Source organism: Melanerpes formicivorus, unplaced genomic scaffold (assembly GCF_026170545.1).
Source record: "Melanerpes formicivorus ecotype bairdi unplaced genomic scaffold, bMelFor1.0.p_v2 SCAF_112, whole genome shotgun sequence".
NCBI classification, from domain to species: domain Eukaryota; kingdom Metazoa; phylum Chordata; class Aves; order Piciformes; family Picidae; genus Melanerpes; species Melanerpes formicivorus.
Genome location: NW_027142464.1, coordinates 1,119,676 through 1,141,386, shown reverse-complemented (window position 1 = coordinate 1,141,386; position 21,711 = coordinate 1,119,676). Strand labels below are relative to the sequence as shown.

The window sequence follows — 21,711 nt, the reverse complement described above, 5'->3', positions numbered from 1 at the left end:
AGATGAACCGTGGTGGAGTGGGAGCTGCTCTGCTCCACTCTGAGCTTACAGCCAGGGCTGGACCTCCAGCTGGTGTAAACCACAGCGGCTCCGAGCCCGGGGCCAGGCCGGTGTACGTCAGCTGAGGATCCGGCCCAGCCCCAGCCCCCCCGCAGCGATTTACTGTCATGCAAATGTCAGCTGCCCCTCTCAGCTCTCCCTGCTGCCCCTCTCAGCTCTCCCTGCTGCCCTTGGACCCTCCCCCCTGCTCGGCAGCAGAGGGCAGGAGGCTGCAGCAGCACTGGGCACAGCCTCCCTGCGCTGCCCTTCCTGCCTCCCCCCTCCGGGGAAGGAAGATTTTCCACCCAGGCTTGGTGATTTTATAGGCTTTGATGTACAAAACTCCTCCTGATGCTGAGGGGGGGCTCCACCCCCTGCCCTCCCTTCCTGTGGCACTGGGGGAGGGGGGTTAGGGCTGAGCCCTGAAGGTAGGAGCTCAGCTCCACCGAAGTTGGGCACCCTGAGTGCCAGCATCCCCTGCTGCGGTCCCAGCGCAGGGTCCCCGCGGTGCTCCGAAGCCAAGGGGAGGGGGAGGCAGGCAGCAGTTCTGTATGGTGAGCACAGCTCCCATCCTGCAGCCCTGCTCCCAGCCTGGCACGGCTCCCCGTGGGTGGCACTGCCCCCGTGAAGCCTCGGGGAGGGTCCCGGAGGAAGATCTGCTGCCAGCAGAGCTCACAGTCCGTGACTGGGACTCTCAGCGCCACGCTGCCCAACCAGCTGCGATAAATAGGAGCTGCTGCCCACAGGCAGGGCAGGAGCAGGGCCAGGTGAGCAGGAGAGGCTGAGCAGCACGCAGGCAGCTGCCAGCCCCGAGCTGCCCTGGGCTTTGTGTCCCCTATGGGCCTGGCAGGAGCCGGCAGAGCAGGCGGAGGAGCGGCGCCGCGGGCTGCACGCTGTCGTACTCCGCAAACAGGTGGCAGAGGTTCTGTGAATCCGTCTGGCTCTTGGCCACAAAGCCAAAGATCCTTTGAGGAAGAAGAGAGGATGAATCAGTTTTGCATCCAGGAATCCGAAGGAATGGGCTGCAAGCAGCCCCAGCCACCAAGCCAAGCCCCAGCCCCAGCGGTTCCACCTTGGCCTGCTCCCCAGTCACGTTTCCTTTCCTTGGGAGCAGAGCAGCCCTGAGAAGTGTTTCTGGCAAAGCTTCCCCAGCTGGGAGCAGTCTCCTGGACACAAGGTAGAGCCAGACAGAAACTCCCTTCCTGAGCCCTGAGCAGGGCTGGGTTTGGCTCTACAGCAGGGGATGTGGAGGGCTGGGCTTGGCCAAGCCTCTCAGCAAAGCCCACACAGTGCAACCCCCTCCCCACCCCGAGCTTCTCCCATCTGTGCCTCCTCATCCTGCCTCCACCTTCACTTTGCTCACTTCAGTTTTAAGCTTTGACTCTTTGCTGCTCTCAGAGCTTTGCAGGGCAGCCTCTGGAGAGGCCAGGATGGGCCAAGGCAGCACCCAACCCCCCCCCCCCCCCCAGCACATCTCAGCTGTGTCCCCCACGCAGGCCTCACCTCGAGGACTTGCAGTACTTCTGCCACCTGAGGGAAGAAGAGGATTGGGGCTGTCAGAGGCTGAGCTTTGCCTCATTCCAGCAGCTGCAAAGCCAAGGCTTAGCTTTAGCTAAATCCTGCTGCACCCAGCCCAGGGCAGGGATCTGGGATGTGAGCAGCAGAGCAGTGCTGGGAACCCTGAGGAATCCAGCACCCAGCAGCAGCCCTGAGACCCTCAGCCCCCCAGAGCAGCCCCAAACTCACTTTCTGTTCTCAGGATCCATCCCACAGAACCTGAGGGCAGCCAGGGGGTAGTGCCTCCTGAAAAACACCCTGCAGGGCAGGAGAGTGAGGGGTTTGGGGGGGGAGAGAAGTGCCTGGGCAGAGCTTGGGGTGGGGGGAGGAGGGGGGCAGCAAAACCAGGGGTCTGCAAATTCAAACCCTGCTTGGAATGTGGCTGCTGGGTTGGGGGTGTGGGACAGGGAGGGTGGGAGGGGAGGTGTGAGGATGCAGCTCCCCAGGGCTGGAGGCTGTGCTGGCAGCTGGCAAGGTGCTGTCAGCTCTTGGGTTCAGCCAGCTCCTGGCTCCCACCGCTGAGATCTTCCTCCCAGCCTCCCGCCCCGGGGCAGCTTCCCTCTGTGCTGCAGCAGGGCTCAGCCCCAGCCCTGCTCTGCTTGAGCCAGCCAGCCCCTGCCGGGCTGCAGAGGAGCACCGGGCCAGGCTGGCAGGAGGGAAGGCAGCTGGGGGGGGGGGGGGGCTCAGGTGAGCTGCCCCTCCAGGAGCCATCCAGCTCTGCCCTGCACCTCAGCACCAGCTGGCCGGGTTGGATGAGGCCTTGAGCAGCCTGGGCTAGGGGGAGGCAGCCCTGCCAGTGCCGGGGCGGGGGGGGGGGGCAGGCAGCCCTGCCAGTGCCGGGGGAGGTGGGGGGCAGGCAGCCCTGCCAGTGCCGGGGCAGGGGGGGGGGCAGGCAGCCCTGCCAGTGCCGGGGGAGGGGGGGGGGCAGGCAGCCCTGCCAGTGCCGGGGCAGGGGGGGGGGGCAGGCAGCCCTGCCAGTGCCGGGGCAGGGGGGGGGGGCAGGCAGCCCTGCCAGTGCCGGGGCGGGGGGGGGGGGCAGGCAGCCCTGCCAGTGCCGGGGCAGGGGGGGAGGGAGGCAGCCCTGCCAGTGCCGGGGCAGGGGGGGAGGAGGGGAGGCAGCCCTGCCAGTGCCGGGGCAGGGGGGGGAGGAGGGGAGGCAGCCCTGCCAGTGCCGGGGGAGGTGGGGGGGAGGCAGCCCTGCCAGTGCCGGGGGAGGTGGGGGGCAGGCAGCCCTGCCAGTGCCGGGGCAGGGGGGGGGGGCAGGCAGCCCTGCCAGTGCCGGGGCGGGGGGGGGGGCAGGCAGCCCTGCCAGTGCCGGGGCGGGGGGGGGAGGGAGGCAGCCCTGCCAGTGCCGGGGGAGGGGGGGGGGCAGGCAGCCCTGCCAGTGCCGGGGCCGGGGGGGAGGAGGGGAGGCAGCCCTGCCAGTGCCGGGGGAGGGGGGGGGGCAGGCAGCCCTGCCAGTGCCGGGGGAGGTGGGGGGCAGGCAGCCCTGCCAGTGCCGGGGGAGGTGGGGGGCAGGCAGCCCTGCCAGTGCCGGGGGAGGTGGGGGGAGGGAGGCAGCCCTGCCAGTGCCGGGGGAGGTGGGGGGCAGGCAGCCCTGCCAGTGCCGGGGGAGGTGGGGGGCAGGCAGCCCTGCCAGTGCCGGGGGAGGTGGGGGGCAGGCAGCCCTGCCAGTGCCGGGGGGAGGTGGGGGGCAGGCAGCCCTGCCAGTGCCGGGGGAGGTGAGGGGCAGGCAGCCCTGCCAGTGCCGGGGCAGGGGGGAGGGAGGCAGCCCTGCCAGTGCCGGGGGAGGGGGGGGGGGCAGGCAGCCCTGCCAGTGCCGGGGCGGGGGGGGGGGGAGGCAGCCCTGCCAGTGCCGGGGCGGGGGTGGAGCTGGGAGATCTTCAAGGTCCCTTCCAACCCAACCCACTCTGTGCACCCAAAGAGCCCTTGAGCCCCTCCCCCTGCTGAGCGCCCCCCAGGCAGCTCTGAGCTCTTACTTCCTCTGGATGTCGGTGAGGGTGATGCCCTGCTCGGTCACTCTGAAGTGCACCAGGGTGGGCGTGGGGAGGGGCTCCAGCTCGAAGGTGCTGGAAATGGCCTTCTGGATGGCTGGGGCTCCCGTCAGGGTCTCCACGTTCACAGAGCTGAGGTAGAGGACGTTGCACACTGCCAAGGGGCAGCAGGGAGCCTGAGCTCAGCGTGGGGCTCAGGCTGGCTCCTCCAGAGCAGCAGGGCCAGAGCTGAGCTGAGTCCCAGCAAGCATCACCACCATCACCCTCATCATCATCACCATCAGACCTGGCCACGGCTCTGACCTTTGTTTTGGCGAACCAAACCAAACCAAAACACAACCAAACCAAACCAAAACCCCCCCCCAAAAGGGTTTGGTGACTCAGAAATTCCTCAGGGGTTGATCTTTGGTTTGCTTCAGCTCCTTGCACCAATTGCTGTGAAGGTCCAAGGCTCTCATTTCCGCTCTCCAAATGTCACTTTGGGGTTTCTCTCTCCCTCTCCCTCTCTCTTTCTTGTGCTTTGTTTATTGCATATTTCCTTTAATGAAAAGCAGAACCCCCCCCCCCCAGCACCTCCAAGCCAGCAGAGGGCTGAAGGCCAACCTGCAACATGACATTTGAGGCTGCCTGAGCTGTTTGAAGGCCTCTGCTGGGTCAAACTAAACCTTTCTGCTGGCCAACTTCTCCTTCAGAATTTCCATCAATGTAAAGCAGCTCCTGGCCCCCTCCCCACCCCTCCCCCAGTGGGCTCCTGGCTCCCTCCCCACCTTTCCCCCAGTGGGCTCCTGGCCCCCTCCCCACCCTTCCCCCAGTGGGCTCCTGGACCCCTCCCCACCTTTCCCCCAGTGGGCTCCTGGCCCCCTCCCCACCCTTCCCCAAGTGGGCTCCTGGCTCCCTCCCCCAGTGGGCTCCTGGCCCACTCCCCACCTTTCCCCAACTGGGCTCCTGGCCCCCTCCCCACCCCTCCCCCAGTGGGCTCCTGGCCCCCTCCCCACCCTCCCCCAGTGGGCTCCTGGCCCCTTCCCCACCCTTCCCCCAGTGGGCTCCTGGCCCCCTCCCCACCCTCCCCCAGTGGGCTCCTGGCCCCTTCCCCACCCTTCCCCCAGTGGGCTCCTGGACCCCTCCCTACCCTTCCCCCAGTGGGCTCCTGGATTCCTCCCCACCCCTCCCTGAGTGGGCTCCTGGACCCCTTCCCACCCTTCCTCCAGTGGGCTCCTGGCCCTCTCCCCACCCCTCCCTGAGTGGGCTCCTGGACCCCTCCCCACCTTTCCCCCAGTGGGCTCCTGGATTCTTCCCCTCCGAGTGGGCTCCTGGCCCCTTGCTCTCTGCTCTCAGCTCAGTGTTAAGGGCTGGAAGGGACCTCCAAAGCTCCTCCAGTCCAACCCCCCCCCGCCAGAGCAGGGTCGCCCAGGGCAGCTCACACAGCAGCTCTGCTCTCCCTGCAGCCCACCCACTGCTGCAGGAGGGAGAAGCCAAGACCCTTCCTCATCCTGCTGAGCCGGTCCATGCGTCTCCCATGAGCTCTCTCTGTGATTTAACGACCTCCCCCCCCCCCCGCGCCCCCCGCCCTCCATTAACCCTTCCCTCTCCTGGAGCCTCCAGATCTCCAGCAGCCATCAGCTGAACGCTGCCTGAGGCCAGCCGGGAGAGAGGCTCAAACCTCAGAGGCTGTTTAGAGCTCTGGGGTGGTCTCTGATCAGCCCTGGGAGCTCAGGAGCTGTCACTTCAGGCCTTACCCTACCCCCACGAGGACCTGAAGTCTCTTTCCATTCAACCCCTCAGGTTCCCTTGCAGGCCAGGAGCTGAGGGGGTGCCAGGAGCCTGCAGGCTCCCCCAGCCCCGGGGAGGAAGCCAGGAGGGGGATGTGGCACCAGCACCCACAGCTGCTCTGGGGTGCCCTGCACAGCTCCCTGGATTCCCAGCTTCTGCTGGGCATGGGGTCAGGGTGGGGCCCGTGGGACCCTGCTCCTCTGCTCACCAGCAGCCTGCTTCAGTGGGGCCAGGGTGGGCTCCGTGGCACACTCGGAGCTGTCTTCTGCATCAGCGAGATCTGCCCAAATGAGAAGCAGGAGCACAGCTCAGGCTGCTCTGTGCCACCTCCCTCTGCTGGGGGCTGATTCCTTCTCTCACAAGGAGGCCCAGAGGCTCAGGGACCACTTTTAAGCCAAAGGGGCTGAGAGCAGTAATTAACTTAATTGTCCTCCACCCCCTCCTCTTGTCACAGAATCACAGAATGGGTTGGCTTGGAAGGGACCTTTGAAGGTCCTGGCTCTTCATCTCTCATCTCCCCACCCCTCCTTCCCTTGCCCCTGCCCAGTGGTCTCCTGCTCCTTGCTGACCACTCTCCAGCCCCAGCAGAAGTCACCACTCTGCTGGTCTCGGGTCAGCTCTGGCAGGTCCCTGCTCCACCTCCCGCCAGGGCAGCCAGCCCCATTGTGGGGGCCCCTGGGCAGCTCCCCCCGCCCTGCCCACTGCAGGACCATTCCCACCTCCCCAGCTCAGCAGGGGGGAACCATTTTGAGCACCTCTCCTGCCCCCAGCACCTACCTCTGGTGGGGATGCTCAGCTTGCAGGGCAGTGCCAGGGGGGTGATGGCATGCTGGTACACGAAGGCAGAGAGGCTTCCTGCAACACAGAACTGCCGCTTGGGCTGGGGGGTCCTGGTCCTGAGACCTCCCACCCTTGCACCTCTGGCCCCCCAGCAGTGTCCCAGGCAGCTCAGAAGTGGGAGAGAGGAGGCCCAGCTGGACTCCTTGGGGCAAACAGAGGTTTTCCAAGCCCCATCCCATGCTCCTGTTCTGCAGCCCACTGCCAGAGCCTCGCTGGCAGGGGAGTGGGGCAGGAGCTGGGGGCTGAGTGCAGCTTCCCCCAGCACTGCAGAGCTGAGGAGCAGCCTCGGTGCTGGGTGGTGCCTCCAGGGGCTCTGGAGGCAGCTGCTGGGGCTGCAGCAGGCCCTGGCACTGCCCTTACCAAAGTAGAGCTCCTCGCTGGCCCCTCGCAGGTGCACTCCCTTGGCAGAGGACTCGATCAGGAAGTGCCGAACCAGGTCCCCACTGCCATCCCCTGCAGGTGAGACCCAGGGCAGTGTCAGGCACCACAGCTGCTGTTTCACCCCTCCCCAGCCCACCAAGGCTCTGCTCTGTGGTGCCAGCCCCTGTGCAGGGGTGGGAAGGGCACTCCCAGACCAGCATCTCCCAGCCAGGCAGAGTCCTGCAGCTTCTCCCAGCCACAGCCTCCCAGGATGGGTTGGGCTGGAAGGGACCTTCAAGATCAGCCAGTTCCATGGGCAGGGTCACCTCCCACCAGCCCAGGCTGCTCAAGGCCTCATCCAGCCTGGCCCTGAACACCTCCAGGGAGGGCACATCCACAGCCTCCCTGTCCCAGTGTCTCCTCACCCTCACTGTCAAGAATTTCTTCCTCATCTCCAGCTTGACTCTGCCCTCCCCAAGCTCCATCCCTTTTCCCTCTCATCCTCTCACCTCACTTCTCACCTTGCTTTAGCTTGGCTGCTTTCAGCCCAAGCCAACCCCACCTTCCCCAAGCCCCTCTACCTGTCTGGCTGCTGGGGGCAGCGCTGGGAACCTTCATGGCCAGCCCGAAGGACCCCCGGTAGGACGTGCTGTCCCGCACCACGAACGTGCCTGGCTCCTTGTCCCGCAGCAGCTGGATGGCTGTCAGAGCACAGGCAGAGGCTCAGCCAAGCAAAACAGGTGGGGACCTCCCTGCTGCGCTGCGCTGCCGGCCGCAGCCCTCCCGCAGCCCTCCCGGAGCCTTCCCGGAGCCCTCCCCCGGCAGCAGCCAGGAGCTGCCGGCCGCTGCCCTCCCGCAGCCCTCCCGCAGCCCTCCCCCGGCAGCAGCCAGGAGCTGCCGGCAGCGTCTGCTGAGGACCTGCAAGTCCCTCCTGCGGGCACCCCCTGCGGACTGAGGGGTCCCAGCTCGGTGCTGGGGGTCTCTGCGGTCCCCAGGGCACGCAGCACCCAGCCGGGGCCGTGCTGGGCAGCAGCAGCAGCAGCGGCAGAGGCAGGAGAAGCTTTGCTGGGCTCGGGGAGGGGACGGAGGGGCTGTGGCACACTGAACCTTCCCCCAGCACCTCTGGGGGGGGGGGGTGTCTCTCCATGCCTGTTAGCCCCCAGAACACTTCAGACTGCCACCAGAGTCCACACAGGACCTCAGGACGGGCAAGAGCTGGAGCCAGGCGCCGCAGGGAGCAGCCCTGGGGGCGGGGGCAGCCCTGCAGCCTTACCTTGGTCCCTCGTTAAGCTGGGCTTGAACCAATACTTGGATGTGTCCATCACGAACTTCATGGTGGGCTGCCCAGCCCCGAGGGGACCTGCAAGAGACCTCACAGTGTCACTGTGGGCCCTGAAAGCCCTTCAGAGCAGCCCCAGCCCTGGCAGGGAGATGTCTCTTTCAGGCTGGCCAAGGTTGAAAGGTTTTTGTTGTGTTTTTGTCTAACCCTTTGGAGCAGAGCTTCCTCCCCTCAGAATCATTCGTCCCCCACATAATTATCTCTCTTGGCAGGCTGTGCTGGGGCACAGAGAGGCAGCAGATGGAATCCCTCAGCAGTGCCAGCCTGCCTGACCCTGCACAAGTCCACTGGCCCGTGGGGGTTTACACCAGCTCAGGATCTGACCCACAAAGTCCTCCTGCTGGTCCCATAAGAATCCCAATTAAAAGCCTCTGCCCTGGGAGCTGCCTCTGCTCATCTCCTCCAGAGAACAAGGACCTCATTGTCCCCCCCTGAATGAGGACCTCAGGAACTGTGGTGTCCTCCAGAGCAAGCTGCAGCCCTGTCCCCTCCTCCCCACCCACTCTGGGCCCCCAGACAAGCATTGGGTGAGGGAAAGCTGGGTCCCATCCTCAGGTGCTAGCAATGACTGCACCTCCTGCAGAGGGGCAGAGCCCTTCTGCCTGCTGGGCAGCTGTCCTGGGACCCTGGAGGGGCAAAACACCACAGGCAGTGCAGGCTCATCCCCAGCCTGGGGAGCCTGCAGCCTGGGGAGGTACAGCAAAGCTCTCCAGCTGTCCTTCGTGCCCGTGAGGCAGTGTGAAGTGGGATTTGCTCCTCGCTTCCTGGCAGCCATCTGGGTCCGCAGCTCCTTTCCCCCCCGGCGCTGCCCAGGGGCATTTAGGGGACTTACTGTCAGGGACACAGGAGAGTGCTGGAGCCGACAGAGCATTGTTCAGGCCCCCGAGCCTCAGGGTGGGGCTGCAGCCGCGGGGAGAGGTCTGCTTGGCAGAGGCTGGGGGCTTCTTGGCCGGCCTGGGAGCTTCCTCTGCGTGCTCCGGGCAGCCGTTCACCAGCAGCACTGGGATGTCGCCTGCGGGGTTGAGGATGGAGGGGGGGCAGCTGCTGGCCTGGCCCTTCTGGGCTGGGGAGGCGTTGGCTTTGGTGGAGCAGGCTGCCCTGGGCTGCTGGGGACTCAGGCCAAAAGCTTCCCCAGAGTGAGCCCTGATGCTCGGGGAGGGTGGGCAGGGGCTGCCCAGGGAGCTGGCAGGGGATGGGCAGGCAGCAGGGTGGGCGTCCGAGTCGTCAGTGAGGAGCGAATGGGAGCTGCTGCGAGAGGGAGAGAGAGAGAGAGAGAGAGCAGGGGGAGGTCAGTGGGGAGAGCCCACCCAGGACCACGCCAGCCCTGTGGGCATCGACCTCCAGCCTGAGGAATGAGGTCCTGGGCAGTGGGACTTGGGGCGATGACCACCCCCTGCCCTTCCCATCCCCATGCCCGACCCGAGCGTGGCACACGAGGCGGCATCTACCTGCCAAGGACGTAGCTGGTGTCCGAGCCAGGGCTGGTGGAGAGCGTGGAGACCCAGCTGCCCCTCTGCTGGGCCTTCACCACCTGCACAGGCTTCAGCAGGCCGTCCAAGCCCGGGGAGGTGCCGTAGGAGATGCTGTCTGTCTGTCCGGCTGGGCAGGGCTGGGGCGCGGCGGCGCTGCGGGGTGGGGAGGCAGCAGCGCCCGGGCTGGGGCTGGGGCTGGAGGGTCCGGATGGGCTGGAGAAAACCAGGCTGCCACCGGCGCCGTAGGTGCCTCTGAGCCCCCCTTGGTGGGGCAGGAAGCCGTTGCCCTGGGGGGACCTGGTGGAGGGGCTGGGGCAGCCCTGCGGCCCCTCGGCTCCGCCCGCTGCCAGCTCGATGCAGTTGATGTCTGCAGGGAGAGAGAGCAGCTCAGCCCCGGGGGCTCAGCGCGGCTCTGCTCCTCCTGGCTCCGGTTTGCACCCCACACAGGACCCCGGGGAAGACCCCAGGCTCTGCAGGGAGACCCCCGTGGCCCACCAGCAGCCCTGGCTGAGACCCTCCAAGGGCTGATTTCTTCACAGACACCCAGCCCCAGGGACCCACCCCAGCGCTGGCAGGCTCCCAGGGGAGGGAGAGAGGTTAGCCATGGTCATGTCTGCCTGCACAGCCCCCCCCCCCCCCCCAGCGCTGCACAGCCCCTGCCTGCCCAGACCTGCAGCCAGAGGAGGGAGTTTCCTCCTGCAGCTGCTCTGTTGGTGCCTGACTCAAGAGAAAAACATCTGCCTGCCCCCCCCGGGGACGACAGCAGGCTCGGGGGTGCCCATGGCAGCAGTGCATGGCCCTGCAGGGTGTGGGGGCTGCCTGGGTGGAGGAGCATGGGGGGCATGGTGCCACCCACATCACCCACGCCAGCCATGGCATCTGCACCACTGGCACCACGGCTGTGCAGCAGGAGGCAAAGGGCAGTCACAAGGCTCTAGCTGTCACCTCTGGCCCAGAGCAGGGGCCAGCTGCTCCCCCTCCCCCTCTCCCACCCCGCACAACTCTTCAGAGCTTTAGTTGCCAAGGCAGAGCCTGTGCCCTGCTGTGGGTTTCCTCCTGCCCTCTTTCCCTGCCATGATCCTCATGGGCACACACCTGGCAGAGCATCACCTGCCCCAGGAGCTTCAGTGAAGACCCACAGCCAGGACAAGAGGGTGCCTGGCACCCCAGGTGCCCGATGGAGGCCAGGCCCTGGGCATCAGTCCTGGCTGAGCTAGGAGAAGCCCTTAGCAAGAGGCACTCAGGCTGGAGCTCAGGGCTTGCAGCCATGGCAAACTCCTGAGCTGCAGGGGAGCTGCTGGGTGGTTGGTACCTGCCCTGCCTGTGCCTCCCCACAGGCCTGAACCTGCCCAGCTTTGTTTCCAGCTCCTGCTTCTTGCTCTGCCATGGAGCTCAGAGAAGCTTCTTACCTCAGAGGTGTCTCTGGGACAGAGGAAAAGCTTTCAGCTGCAGCAGTGGCAAACTGCTCCCAGCAGCCCTGAGCTCCCTGGCAGTGGATGTGGAGTGCCCTGGGAGCTGGCAGTGAGGAACTGCCCAGGGCAGAGCAGCTGGGGGGCTGTCCAGGGCTGCAGGCCTTGGTTACTGCCAGGCACAGCCAAACTTCTGGGGCACAGAGCTCCAGCAGCAGCAAAAGCACCAAAGTTACTCTCTGAGCCCCTTCCCTACACCGACACCTGCCTGGGCCTGGGTTGGCACAGCCAGCAGGGAGATGCCAAGGAGGCACCAGGTGAGCCAGGGCTGGTCCCAGTGGGGACACAGCTGGACCCTGCACAGGAAGGGGCCACAGCTGCATCTGTCCCCCCCAGCACCCCACTGCCACTGGCAGCAGCAGCAGCCCCTCCAGAGCAAGTCCTTGGAGAGGCTCTGGAGCTGCATGGGGCTGGTGCCAGGGGGCAGACCCTTGCAGCAAGCTCTTGGCCTGATGCCTTTTGTCCAAGTCCCTGTCAAAAGGAGCAGAGAAATGGGGATGGGAATGGGGCTGTGGAAGAACTAAGTGAAAGGCCTCTGTGTGCTGGGCAAACAGAGCCTTTTGCCTCCTGCTTCTCTGCCTTCTCTGCTGCTTATCAGGTGTGGTTAAACCTCAAATATTTGCTCAAGACCTTGGCAACTTCTTCAGCATCAAGGAGTGGCAAAAGCACTGCGAGGAGCTGCCCAGCTGCCACGCAAGCAGTGAAGCTCCTCCTCTCCAGGGGGGCTGGGCACTCTTGGAGGTGCTTCCTGCTGCTGCAGAAGACAAGAGCAAGGCTCTCTCTTGGGCTCTGGGCACCACCAGCCTCCTGCCAGCCCTCACATCAAGTGGCTGCTTGCAGGGACTTTAGACCTTAGGCCAAAGGAGAGGCTGTGGGGCTCTGTGCAGGACCCCCTCCCCCAACAGCCAGGGGAGCAGAGGGAGGCAGGGGATGGATGGAAGCATTTCCACAGGGCCAGCTGGGCTGAAGTGGGAGCAGCAGCACAGGCAGAGGCTGTGTGTCTGGAGCAGGAGGAGGGTGAAGGAAGTTTGTGTGTGAGAGTTAAAAGCAGAGGAAAGCTGAGGTGAGGCTTTCCCCACGGGATCCAGGGGCAGGCTCCCAGATGTCCAGGCCCACACTGTGAGCCAGCTTCTCAAAGGCAGCAGCAGGGCACCTGCTGAGCTGCTGGGGACTGCAGCTGGAGCAGTGCCTGCAGGAGGGGCACTGAGCACCCCCTGGCACCCTCTGAGCAGCCAAGAGCTGAACTCGCCCTTTGCCACAGAGCTTTATCTGCAAGGCCAACCCCTTCCAGCCTAGTGGGCAGCAGGATGCCATCTGCTCCAGAGTCACCCTGGAGGTGCTTGCCCTGCTCTGGGCCCTGTGCCCCCTGGCTCTGGCTCAGCTGCTCCATGCTTGGGCTCTGGGCTCTCCCCAGCTGCCCTAGTGCTGCAGGACCTGCACCTTGTCCTCCTCCAGCCCTGCATTCCTTGCTCATGAGGGCTCAGGGAGAAGGGGATTTTTCTCATGCCTTCCACATCCTCTCATTTGCCTTTCCCCTGGGGAGAAGCCTGGCTCAGGATTTCAAGGTATTTCCGTGCCTAGGGACACAGACACCGGGGGAGGCCCTCAGGCACCTGAGCACACCGCGGGGCTGTCCTCACCGCCCCTGAGCCTCCGCAGCTGCCTGCAGGGTGCTGCCTGCAGGGTGCTGCCTGCTGGTGTCCCCCTGTGCAGGGAGAGCTCTGCAGCTCTCACACTGCAAGAAAGCCAGGGGCCAGTGCCCGGGTCAGGAGCAGCACAGGCAGCAGAGCCTTGGCTCAGGGGATGCCAGGGCAGTGTTGCCAGAGGGGTCACATCAGCAGCCCCCAGGCATGGGAGCAGGGAGAGAGGGTTGCTGCATTCTGCTGGTGCTGTGCCCAGCCTGTGCCAGGTGTGCTGCTGGAGGAGTGCACGGCCCTGGGGAGGTGTCAGTGGGGTGCTGGTGCAAGGAGCAGTACCTTGGCCCAGGGCTTTGGAATCTGCCTTCCAATCCTTGTGCTTCCACAGGGCAAAGCTGACCCTGGGCAAGGCTCCGCCGCGAGGCTCCTGGCATCGCATCCCGAGGTCAGTGCCTGCCCCTGGTCACTGGCAGCAATAACTTGGGTTAGGCATCTGCTGAGAGCTGCAGGTCCCTTTGCTAATGGGAGATGTGTCCTCCAAAGCCAGGGAACCAAACCCCAGGCTGAGCCAAGGCTCTGCTCCCTGCTTCCCTTGGCGTCCTGCCGAGCTGGGCACAAGTGGGCAGCCTGGGGCTACCTAAGCGTGTGAGCCAGGCAGAGAGCCTGGCACAGCCTCTTCTCCTGCTCCTGGACGTGAAGCTTGGGTGTCAGGAGAGAGCAGCCCACGCTGACCCCGCTGGGGGATGTCGCCAGTGCCCTCCTCAGGAGCACAGGACCTCATCCTGCCTGCTGGGGCTGGTGCGTGGCCAAACCTCTGCTCTCTGAGCTTTCACTCTGCCCCTTGCAGGGGGCTGCCCCTGGGTCTGACCTGCCTCTGGCCTCACCTATTGGCTCCGGCTCTGCTTTCCTGGTGGTAGCAGCGTCGCCCTGGGCAGCAGGCTGCAGCTCCTCCCTCGGCGGCTCGCAGCGCAGCGGCTGGAAGGTTGGATCGATCTCTAGGATCAGCTGGTTGAGGCTCTCTATGGAGATGTCCAAGGTAGGGGACACCAGGTGAGCCTCAGCATCCGGGCTGGTCTCCTCCTCCTCCTCCTCCTCTGGCTGGCAGGGGGCCGTGGGGGTCTCCACAGAGGTGCCCAGCGAAGCCAGCCCCGGGTGGGCAGCACCCAGCCGGGCACCGGGGCTCAGCCGTGTGCTGGTGGTGGGCAGCACGGAGGGGGCGCTGGCCCAGCTCTCCCTGGAGTAGTAGACACACTGGATGGGCAGGGCAGGGCAGCCTGGGTACCCTGCTGGGCTCAGGCTGGGGCTTTTCTCCCGGGAGGAGACGCAGACGCTCTGGCCCACACGCAGCACATGGTTCTGCAGCACCTGCGACATGCTGCGGGGGCTTTGGAGTCCACGGCAAACCTTCCTCCTCCTCCTCCTCCTCCTCCTCCTCGCCTGCCCTCCTTCAGCAGGGACCTCAGAGCCCTTCTCCTGTGCAGCGTCTGGAGCAGCAGAGGAATCTGAGGAATGCAGAGCGAGAGGAGCGGTTACAGAGCCCGGGGCAGGAGCCGGCTCCAGCGAGGAGTCGATAAAGCGCCGGGATCTGGAGCGCGGGGCTGGAATTCAGCTCCTGACTAAACAACAGCAGCTCCTGGGCTGCCTCTCTGCCCCCCACCCCCCCGCAGCCTCGGCTGCCGGTGCCACAGCGCAGCTGGGCAAGGGCAGGGAGGGTTTAACTCGCAGCAGCCGCTCCGGCCCTTGCCTCACCCCCGCGGTCTGCCCAGTGCTGATCCTCTGGGGCAAAGCACAGCCCCAAACGTCCCCGAGAGCCGCTGCGGGGACCCTCGGATGCCATCCCCAGAGGTGACAGCAGGCAAAGGTGCCACCCGGGGTGGGCTTGCAGCGGGAGACGGAGCAGCTGCCAGGCCGTGCCCGCCGGGTGGGTGCCCACTGAATGCCAGGGTTTGTTTTGCTGGTGCTGAGCCCTGGAGCTGCCTTCTGAGACCTGGCTCAAGGAATCTGATTGCTGCTGGGTTTGGAATTCCCATCAACCCCTCACCCCGGGCACAGGGCAGCCCTCCCCTGGGGGGGTTCTGAGCCTGAGGAGGCCTCAGGACACCCTTTGGAGCTGGAGAAAGTCATCCAACTGCAGCAGCAAACAAGTGGGGTGCCCCCAGCTGCTCCTCTGCAGGGAGGGAGCTGCTGTTCAGCAGCAGTCACTGCACCAAACACTCAGGAGGAGCCTCCCACGTTTGTCTCAGGACAGCAAAGCTGTCCCCTCCGTAGCCACCAGGGCAGCCACCCCCCAGCCTCTTGCACACCACAGCCAAGCAGATCCCCCACCCTGCACTGGCTGTGTGGGCCCCACAGAACAGATCTGGCTGGAAGAGAGCTCCAAGATCCTCCATCCCATGTGCCCATCCTCCCCAGACAGCCCTGCTGGGGGCCAGGGGACATCCAGAGCTGGAGCCCAAGGCTGACAGCGAAGCCTCCAGCTCAGGGCTTCCCCCTCCCTGCCCTGCGTGGCTCTGGGCTGCCACACACCCGCAGTGGGCTACCCTCGGTGGAGCTTTTGTGCTTGCCTGCACGAGGCCTGGCTGAGTGCCTTGTTTGCTCTCCTACCTCAGCCTGATTCACCCTGGAGTCAGAGGATTCGGGGGAGCCAGGCTGCTGGGGGGCAGCGGCCCCAGCGCGGGCGCAGGGCTGCCGGCTGCGTCACGTCTGGGCAGCGGTGACTCACAGCCCCGCCGGGTGCTCGGGGCTGGCATGCAGGTGGCCTGAAGGGGCCAGCTTTGCCCTCAGTGCAGAACATAACCCTGAGGGAGCCTTGCTAGAGACACCCAGAATAGCACAGCCCCACAGAGCGGTCGAGCAGGAGCCAAAGCCCTCTGCTGCTGCTGCTCCCGGCACAGCGCCGTGAGTCACAGCGCTGAGTGCTCCCAGAAGGGCCTGGAGAGGTTTTCAAGGACTTGCAGGAGTGAATAAATACTTCAAACCCATTTAGCTTCCTCCCAGCCCCAAACCTCACTGTGTCTCCTGAGAGGTTTTATTTCCAGGCCTGGCAGGCTGCTCTGCCAGCAAGGCTGCAGGGCAAGGACGTGTCCTGCGCCAGGCCCTGCGCTGCCGGAGGGAGAGCAGCTCTGGGAGGGACCTGGTGCCCCTTGGGCTGCAAACCAGGCAGGTCCATGGCACCTCTGAGACTGTAACCGAGGCATTAATGCTATGGGAAAGATCTGCAGCCCCCCCCTAGGCATTCAGGGCTGTGTCCTGCGAGCCAGGGCTGTCCCAGCCCCCATGGGAGATGGACAGAAGCTGGAGCAGGGCATCCCCAGGCTGGGACCTGGAGCAGGGCAGCCCCAGGGCTGGGTTGGCTGTCAAGGGGTTTTTAATAGCTGCAGGGATGTGGTGCTGAGGCCCATGGTTTAGCCTTGGCAGAGTTAGAGAAGGGTTGGACTGGATGAGCTGAAAGGACTTCTCCAACCCAAAATGATTCCATGGGGGCTGGACATCAGGGTCCAGGGGCAGGTGGGCACAATGCAACAGGCAACACTGCTGGGGTCCCTGCTGTGATGCAGCCCAGGAGCTGCCCAGCCCCTGGTGCTTTGCCAGCCAGCTGTGCCAGCACCCACCCCTTGCTCTTCCTTGGCCTTTCTGACCCTAAACCTTAAGGGGCAGAGGATGCAGGAGTGGGCTGGGACCTCAGGACCCCTTTCCCACCAGCCCAGCCACGGCCAGGCCCTGCCTGCAGAGCTGTGCCAGGTCTGGCCCTGCCTCAGGACAGGTCTGTGCCTGAGGCTGTGAGCAGTGCAGGGCTTGGGGGAGCCTTGGTTAAATATAAAGAGGGAAGTCATCCCAGGTCAGAAACACGAGCTGGATGGAGTGAAAATGGGATTCTCCCCTGGGGAGAGGAGCTGCCTGGCTCCAGCCAGCGTCCACAAGCCAAGGCTGCTTTCAATTTGGGTAGGTACAGCAGCAACGTGCAGCACGCATGCAGCGGGGCTGCAGCGGCTTCCAGGAGCATGCACGCAACAGCTTCCCTCCTCCTGTACTCCTGCCCCGGGCTTCCAACCTCCCTCCTGCCTGCTGCTGCCAGAATCGGCCTCCAGAGCTCAGCTCTCCTCCCTCCCCTGCTCTGGGTTACAGGGAGAGCTCCCCCAGGCTCCTGGCAGCTGCCAGCTCTCCTGCTCCGAGGAGCAGAGGAGGAGCAGGGCTGGGCTGAAGGAGGTTAATCACAGCCTGGCCGCTGGCCACCGGCGTGGTGCAACCCTGAGAAAGACAAACAGTGCCCCCAGACACCAGGGCTCCCCAGCAGCAGTCGGCAGGAGCGGTGCCAAGGCTGGGCAGTGCCCGGCTGTGCCCCTGCACAGGGCAGAGGGGTTGGGCTGCTGCCCGAGCACAGGCAGGGAGCTGCATGGGGCGGCTGTGCTGTGCCACCACCTCTGTGCCCTGCCACCAGGCATGAGGCTGTCACTCCAGCGGCAGGAGCAGCAAAGGCTCTGCAGGAGTAGCCTGGCAGCCCTGGCAGGGGCACCCCAGAGCCAGCAGATGCCTCGCAGGGCTTGGCTGAGCTGGGGCTGGGGGGCTGGGGGCAGTGGGGGCAGGAGCACTGCTGTTGGAGCCAAGAGCAGGCCAGCAGGAGAAGAAATGGCAATGAGCTGCCCCCAGACATGTCTGGGCTGGAAGGGGCAGAGCCTCTGCCTCTGGAGCAGGCTGGGGGAGAGGATTCCCTGCAGGAGGACAAGGCACAGAGCCTGGGTGCAGAGGGACACTCAGGTAAAGGCTGCTGGCTCTGGGGGGCAGGAGCTGCCATGCAGCCCAGGTAAACCCAGCCCTGCCCTCCACCTCCAGCCTCCTGACAGGAGAACACAACCCCCCCTGCCCCAGAGAGCTGCTGGGCCTGTGCTGGGGGTGGGGCTTGGGAGGGCTGCAGGCTGCCTCCTGGGCGGTGGTGGAGACGCAGGGTGCCCTTGGGCCAGGGCTGTGCCAGACACACCCTGGCTGTTAGATAACTGCCTGCATGCCCTGCCCAAAGCCACAGGCATGGCACAGCCCTGCCAGGCTGCCACAGCCACGTGGAGCCAGCCCCTGAGGATCCTGCATGGAGCAACATCCCCTTGCCCAGGGCCCTGTCCCGGCTCGGTCTGCTGGAGAGCAGTGAGCTCGGGGTGGAGCCCAGCTGCATCTCCTGGGGCTGTGCTGGGCAGCTCAGGGAAGGTCCCAGCAGTGCCAAAAGTGGCTTCAGCTGGCAGCTGCCCAGGCAGAGCCCTGCATGTCCCAGTGTGGCTATTTGGAGCTGAGACATCTGAGCTGGGACACAGAGACCCCAAAACAGCAGAGCCAGCTGCCAAGCCTGGGTTGTTTTTCCTTGCAAGAGGAGCCCTGGGAGCCTCCTGATGACAAGGCTCCTCCAGATCCCCTCACAAGCAGAGCAGGAGGAGCTGCTGGGACACCCAGCTCCTGACACACTGGGAGGGCTCTGGGTGCCTGAGCTGGGAGTGCTGCTGAGCCAGAGCAGGAACCTCCCCGGGGTCCTGTGGAGCTCGGAGCCGGGCAGTGCCACCCAGCAAACACAGCTGGGGCAGGGGGGCAGCCCCTGGAGCAGGAGGCAGCTGGAGGGGGGAGCAGGGCAGCTGGGGGTGCAGAGCTGCCTCCTCCCTGCTCGAGCAGAACCGTCAGGAGCAAAAGGAAGCCTTCAGGGCACCCAGAGAGCAGCGCTGGCCCCCGGGGTCCGGTCAGCCCCCGCGGCAGGGCCGCATCTGTGTGACCACTGCCAGAGGAGGACTTTTGTGCTGGGGAAGCTTCTCCAACGCAGCCTGGCAGCATCCAGCAGCAGGAACCAGCCTCCCCCATTCCCCCCCAGAGCTCTGCTTGTTTAGCAACATTTCAGGCTCCTGAGAGGGTCTCCGGGGGGTTGGCCAGGGAGGGCTGTTAGCAATGTCGAAACTGCTGCTCAAGGAGCTCCCCCTCCCCCCCTGCCCTCTCCATCCCCCTTGGCAAACTCTCCTCTGGGCAGAGGGCAAGCAGCAGAGCTCCCAGCGCGGCCAGGGGGGCTTCCCCTCCAGGGGGGTGGTGGACATGGGGAGCTCAGGGAGCAGGCAGCAAGGAGAGCATCTTTGGAAGGTTAAAATAGAGCAAGTTAGCCAAGCCTGGGGACGTTTGCCACGAGTTAGAGGAATGAGAGACTTTCCCAACACATTAATGAGCTCCTTGGAGCACCAGCCTGGAACTCTGCCTTCTGAGCCCACGGTCACAGCTCCCAGCTGCATTAGGCAATGTGATGATGGAGGCTGCAGCACAGCAGAGGCTGTTTGCCTGCACGTTGGAGGTGCCAAGGGAGGGGAGAGGCTGGGAGCTGCTGCACAGAGAGCTCTGCAGTCTCAGAAGGGCACTGAATGTCTGCAGCCCCCCCTGCACCCCAGGGCTTGAGCCCCTCTGGAGCAGCAAACCAGGCTCCAAGGGACAAACAGCAGGAGGTGGGAGCAGATACTCCTCCTCCCCTCCTCAGACCTCATTCTTCCTGCCAGTCCATCTGCCTCCATGGGCAGGGGGCCTGCAGTGCTCCTCTAGAGACCCCTGGGTGCACAGCACCCACACCCCCATCCCCTGATGCTCTGCTCTCACTCGGGGATGGAAGCCCAGGGCCAGGCTTCACCTCCTGGTGCTGCCCTGAGCCATGAGGCTCTGGCCTTGCTGACTGCCAGCAGCCTAAGCAAGCAGCAGGGTAGCACAGCCCCGGCTGGCTCTGCTGCTGAGCTCTGCACCAGCCCCTGCCTGCAGCCGGCCCCTGCCTGCAGCCGTCCACTGCCTCCGGCCACTGCCTCCAGCCCCTGCCTGCAGCTGGCCACTGCCTCCAGCCCCTGCCTGCAGCCGGCCCCTGCCTGCAGCTGGCCACTGCCTGCAGCCCCTGCCTGCAGCCGGCCACTGCCTGCAGCCCCTGCCTGCAGCCGGCCCCTGCCTCCAGCCCCTGCCTGCAGCCGGCCCCTGCCTCCAGCCGGCCACTGCCTCCAGCCCCTGCCTGCAGCCGGCCACTGCCTCCAGCCGGCCCCTGCCTCCAGCCACTGCCTCCAGCCCATGCCTCCAGCTGGCCACTGCCTCCAGCCACTGCCTCCAGCCCCTGCCTGCAGCCGGCCACTGCCTCCAGCCGGCCCTTGCCTCCAGCCACTGCCTCCAGCCCCTGCCTCCAGCCCATGCCTCCAGCCGGCCCCTCCCTGCAGCTGGCCACTGCCTCCAGCCCGTGCCTCCAGCCGGCCCCTCCCTGCAGCTGGCCACTGCCTCTGGCCACTGCCTGCAGCCCCTGCCTCCAGCTGGCCACTGCCTCTGGCCACTGCCTCCGGCCCCTGCCTGCAGCCAGCCACTGCCTCTGGCCACTGCCTCCGGCCCCTGCCTCCGGCCCCTGCCTGCAGCTGGCCACTGCCACCAGCCCCTTCCTCCGGACACTGCCTCCAGCCCCTGCCTCCGGACACTGCCTCCAGCCATCCACTGCCTGCAGCTGGCCACTGCCTCCGGCCACTGCCCGCAGCCCCTGCCTGCAGCTGGCCACTGCCTCCGGCCACTGCCCCCAGCCCCTGCCTGCAGCTGGCCACTGCCTCCGGCCACTGCCCCCAGCCCCTGCCTGCAGCTGGCCACTGCCTCCGGCCACTGCCTCCGGCCACTGCCTCCGGCCAGCCACTGCCTCTGGCCACTGCCTCCGGCCACTGCCTCCGGCCACTGCCTGCAGCCGGCCACACTTCTTGCCCCCATGTGGCATTTGCACTGCCTTCAACTCCCAGCACTTCAGTGCAGCCCTGACTGCAGGGCTGGGGGCACACAGAGGGGGGCTGGGGGGGGAACACAGAGGGGGGCTGGGGGGGGAACACAGAGGGGGTGCTAGGGGGCACACAGAGGGGGTGCTAGGGGGCACACAGAGGGGGGGCTGGGGGTGCACACAGAGGGGGGGCTGGGGGGGGCACACAGAGGGGCGCTGGGGGGCACACAGAGGGGGCGCTGGGGGGGCACACAGAGGGGGCGCTGGGGGGGCACACAGAGGGGCGCTGGGGGGGCACACAGAGGGGCGCTGGGGGGGTACACAGAGGGGGCGCTGGGGGGGTACACAGAGGGGGCGCTGGGGGGGGCACACAGAGGGGGGCTGGGGGGGTACACAGAGGGGCGCTGGGGGGGGCACACAGAGGGGGGCTGGGGGGGTACACAGAGGGGCGCTGGGGGGGGCACACAGAGAGGGCGCTGGGGGGGCACACAGAGAGGGCGCTGGGGGGGGCACACAGAAGGGGGCGCTGGGGGGGCACACAGAAGGGGGCGCTGGGGGGGGCACCAAACAGCCCTGGAAGTCACAACCAGGTTCCCAGGTCTGGGTGAAGGAGGGAGATGATTGCTAACAAAACAAACCCCAGGAACTCCTGGGGAAGGTCCCGAAGCTCAGCCCCAGCAGGGAGCACTCTCCTAAGCCTTCCCCCACCCCGGCCAAGCCCTCTGTGGCCTCTGCCAGCCAGCAGCAGCATTGTTCAGCAGTGGCAGCCACGTCTGGGCTGCCTGGAGAGCCCTGCAGCAGAGCTCTCCCGAGGCGCAGGAAGCAGCAGAGGGGGAAAGAGAAGTGATGGAAGAGAGGAACTGATACAAACTTCAAACAACATCGGCACAGAGGATTGAAGGAGGGAAAGGAGATGTGGAAGAGGCAGGGAGGGCCCCTCGGGGGTACCTGTGCTGCTGCTGCTCGTCCCCTCTCCTGCAGGCTGCTCCTCCTACAGCACCTCCCACAGCACCTTCAGCTCCTCAAACCAGCACAAGGCTGAGGCTGTGCTGGGACTCAGTCCCCTGGGAGCCTGGATTTAACGGGAGCCCAGTCCCTCCCACCTGGGCTGAGCCTCCTCACCGCCCCACGGGCATGGGGTGCAGCCCTGCTTAGGCCAGGTGTGAGCAAGAAGGGAAGATCCAGGCTCCAGGCTCCAGCCCAGAGCTGGCAAGAGCCCAGGCTGCCTCCAGAGCAGGCTGGCACAGGATGGCTGAGGGCAGGGAGCTGCTCAGGGGGATGGATTTTGGCTGGTGCAGAGCAAGGCAACTGCTGAGGATTTGCTACAGCTGCCAAGGGCCAGGGCTGAGCTGTGCCCCTGCAGCCCCAGGTGGGTCACAGGAGCCCAAACCTGCTCCAGCTAGGACCATGTCTCAGCCTCACTCCTCAAAGCTAGGCTGGGGAAAGGGAATGGAGGGGAGACACAAAACAGCCAACTGCTGTCCAGCTGGGCACTGGAATCCTGGCTC

General features: G+C 65.7%; 1 protein-coding gene across 3 annotated transcripts; it reads right to left on the bottom strand.

Moving 5' to 3' along the window:
• Positions 1-350: 350 nt before the first annotated feature.
• TNS4 (tensin 4) lies at positions 351-21,244 on the bottom strand. Of its 3 annotated transcripts, none has more exons than XM_068167002.1 (13): positions 21,152-21,244; positions 13,362-13,979; positions 9,348-9,738; positions 8,732-9,147; positions 7,834-7,920; positions 7,142-7,261; positions 6,561-6,653; positions 6,138-6,215; positions 5,569-5,640; positions 3,576-3,744; positions 1,786-1,854; positions 1,543-1,569; positions 351-1,004 (listed from the first exon to the last, which is right to left on the bottom strand). In XM_068167002.1, the coding sequence occupies exons 2-13, from the start codon at positions 13,849-13,851 to the stop codon at positions 875-877; spliced, it is 2,142 nt and encodes a 713-aa protein (XP_068023103.1). In that variant the 5' UTR covers positions 13,852-13,979; positions 21,152-21,244; the 3' UTR covers positions 351-874. The 3 variants fall into 3 exon arrangements, with proteins under 3 accessions (XP_068023103.1, XP_068023106.1, XP_068023107.1); XM_068167005.1 differs by having other exon boundaries at positions 8,732-9,144; XM_068167006.1 differs by lacking the exons at positions 351-1,004; positions 1,543-1,569; positions 1,786-1,854 and having other exon boundaries at positions 3,636-3,722.
• Positions 21,245-21,711: the final 467 nt, after the last annotated feature.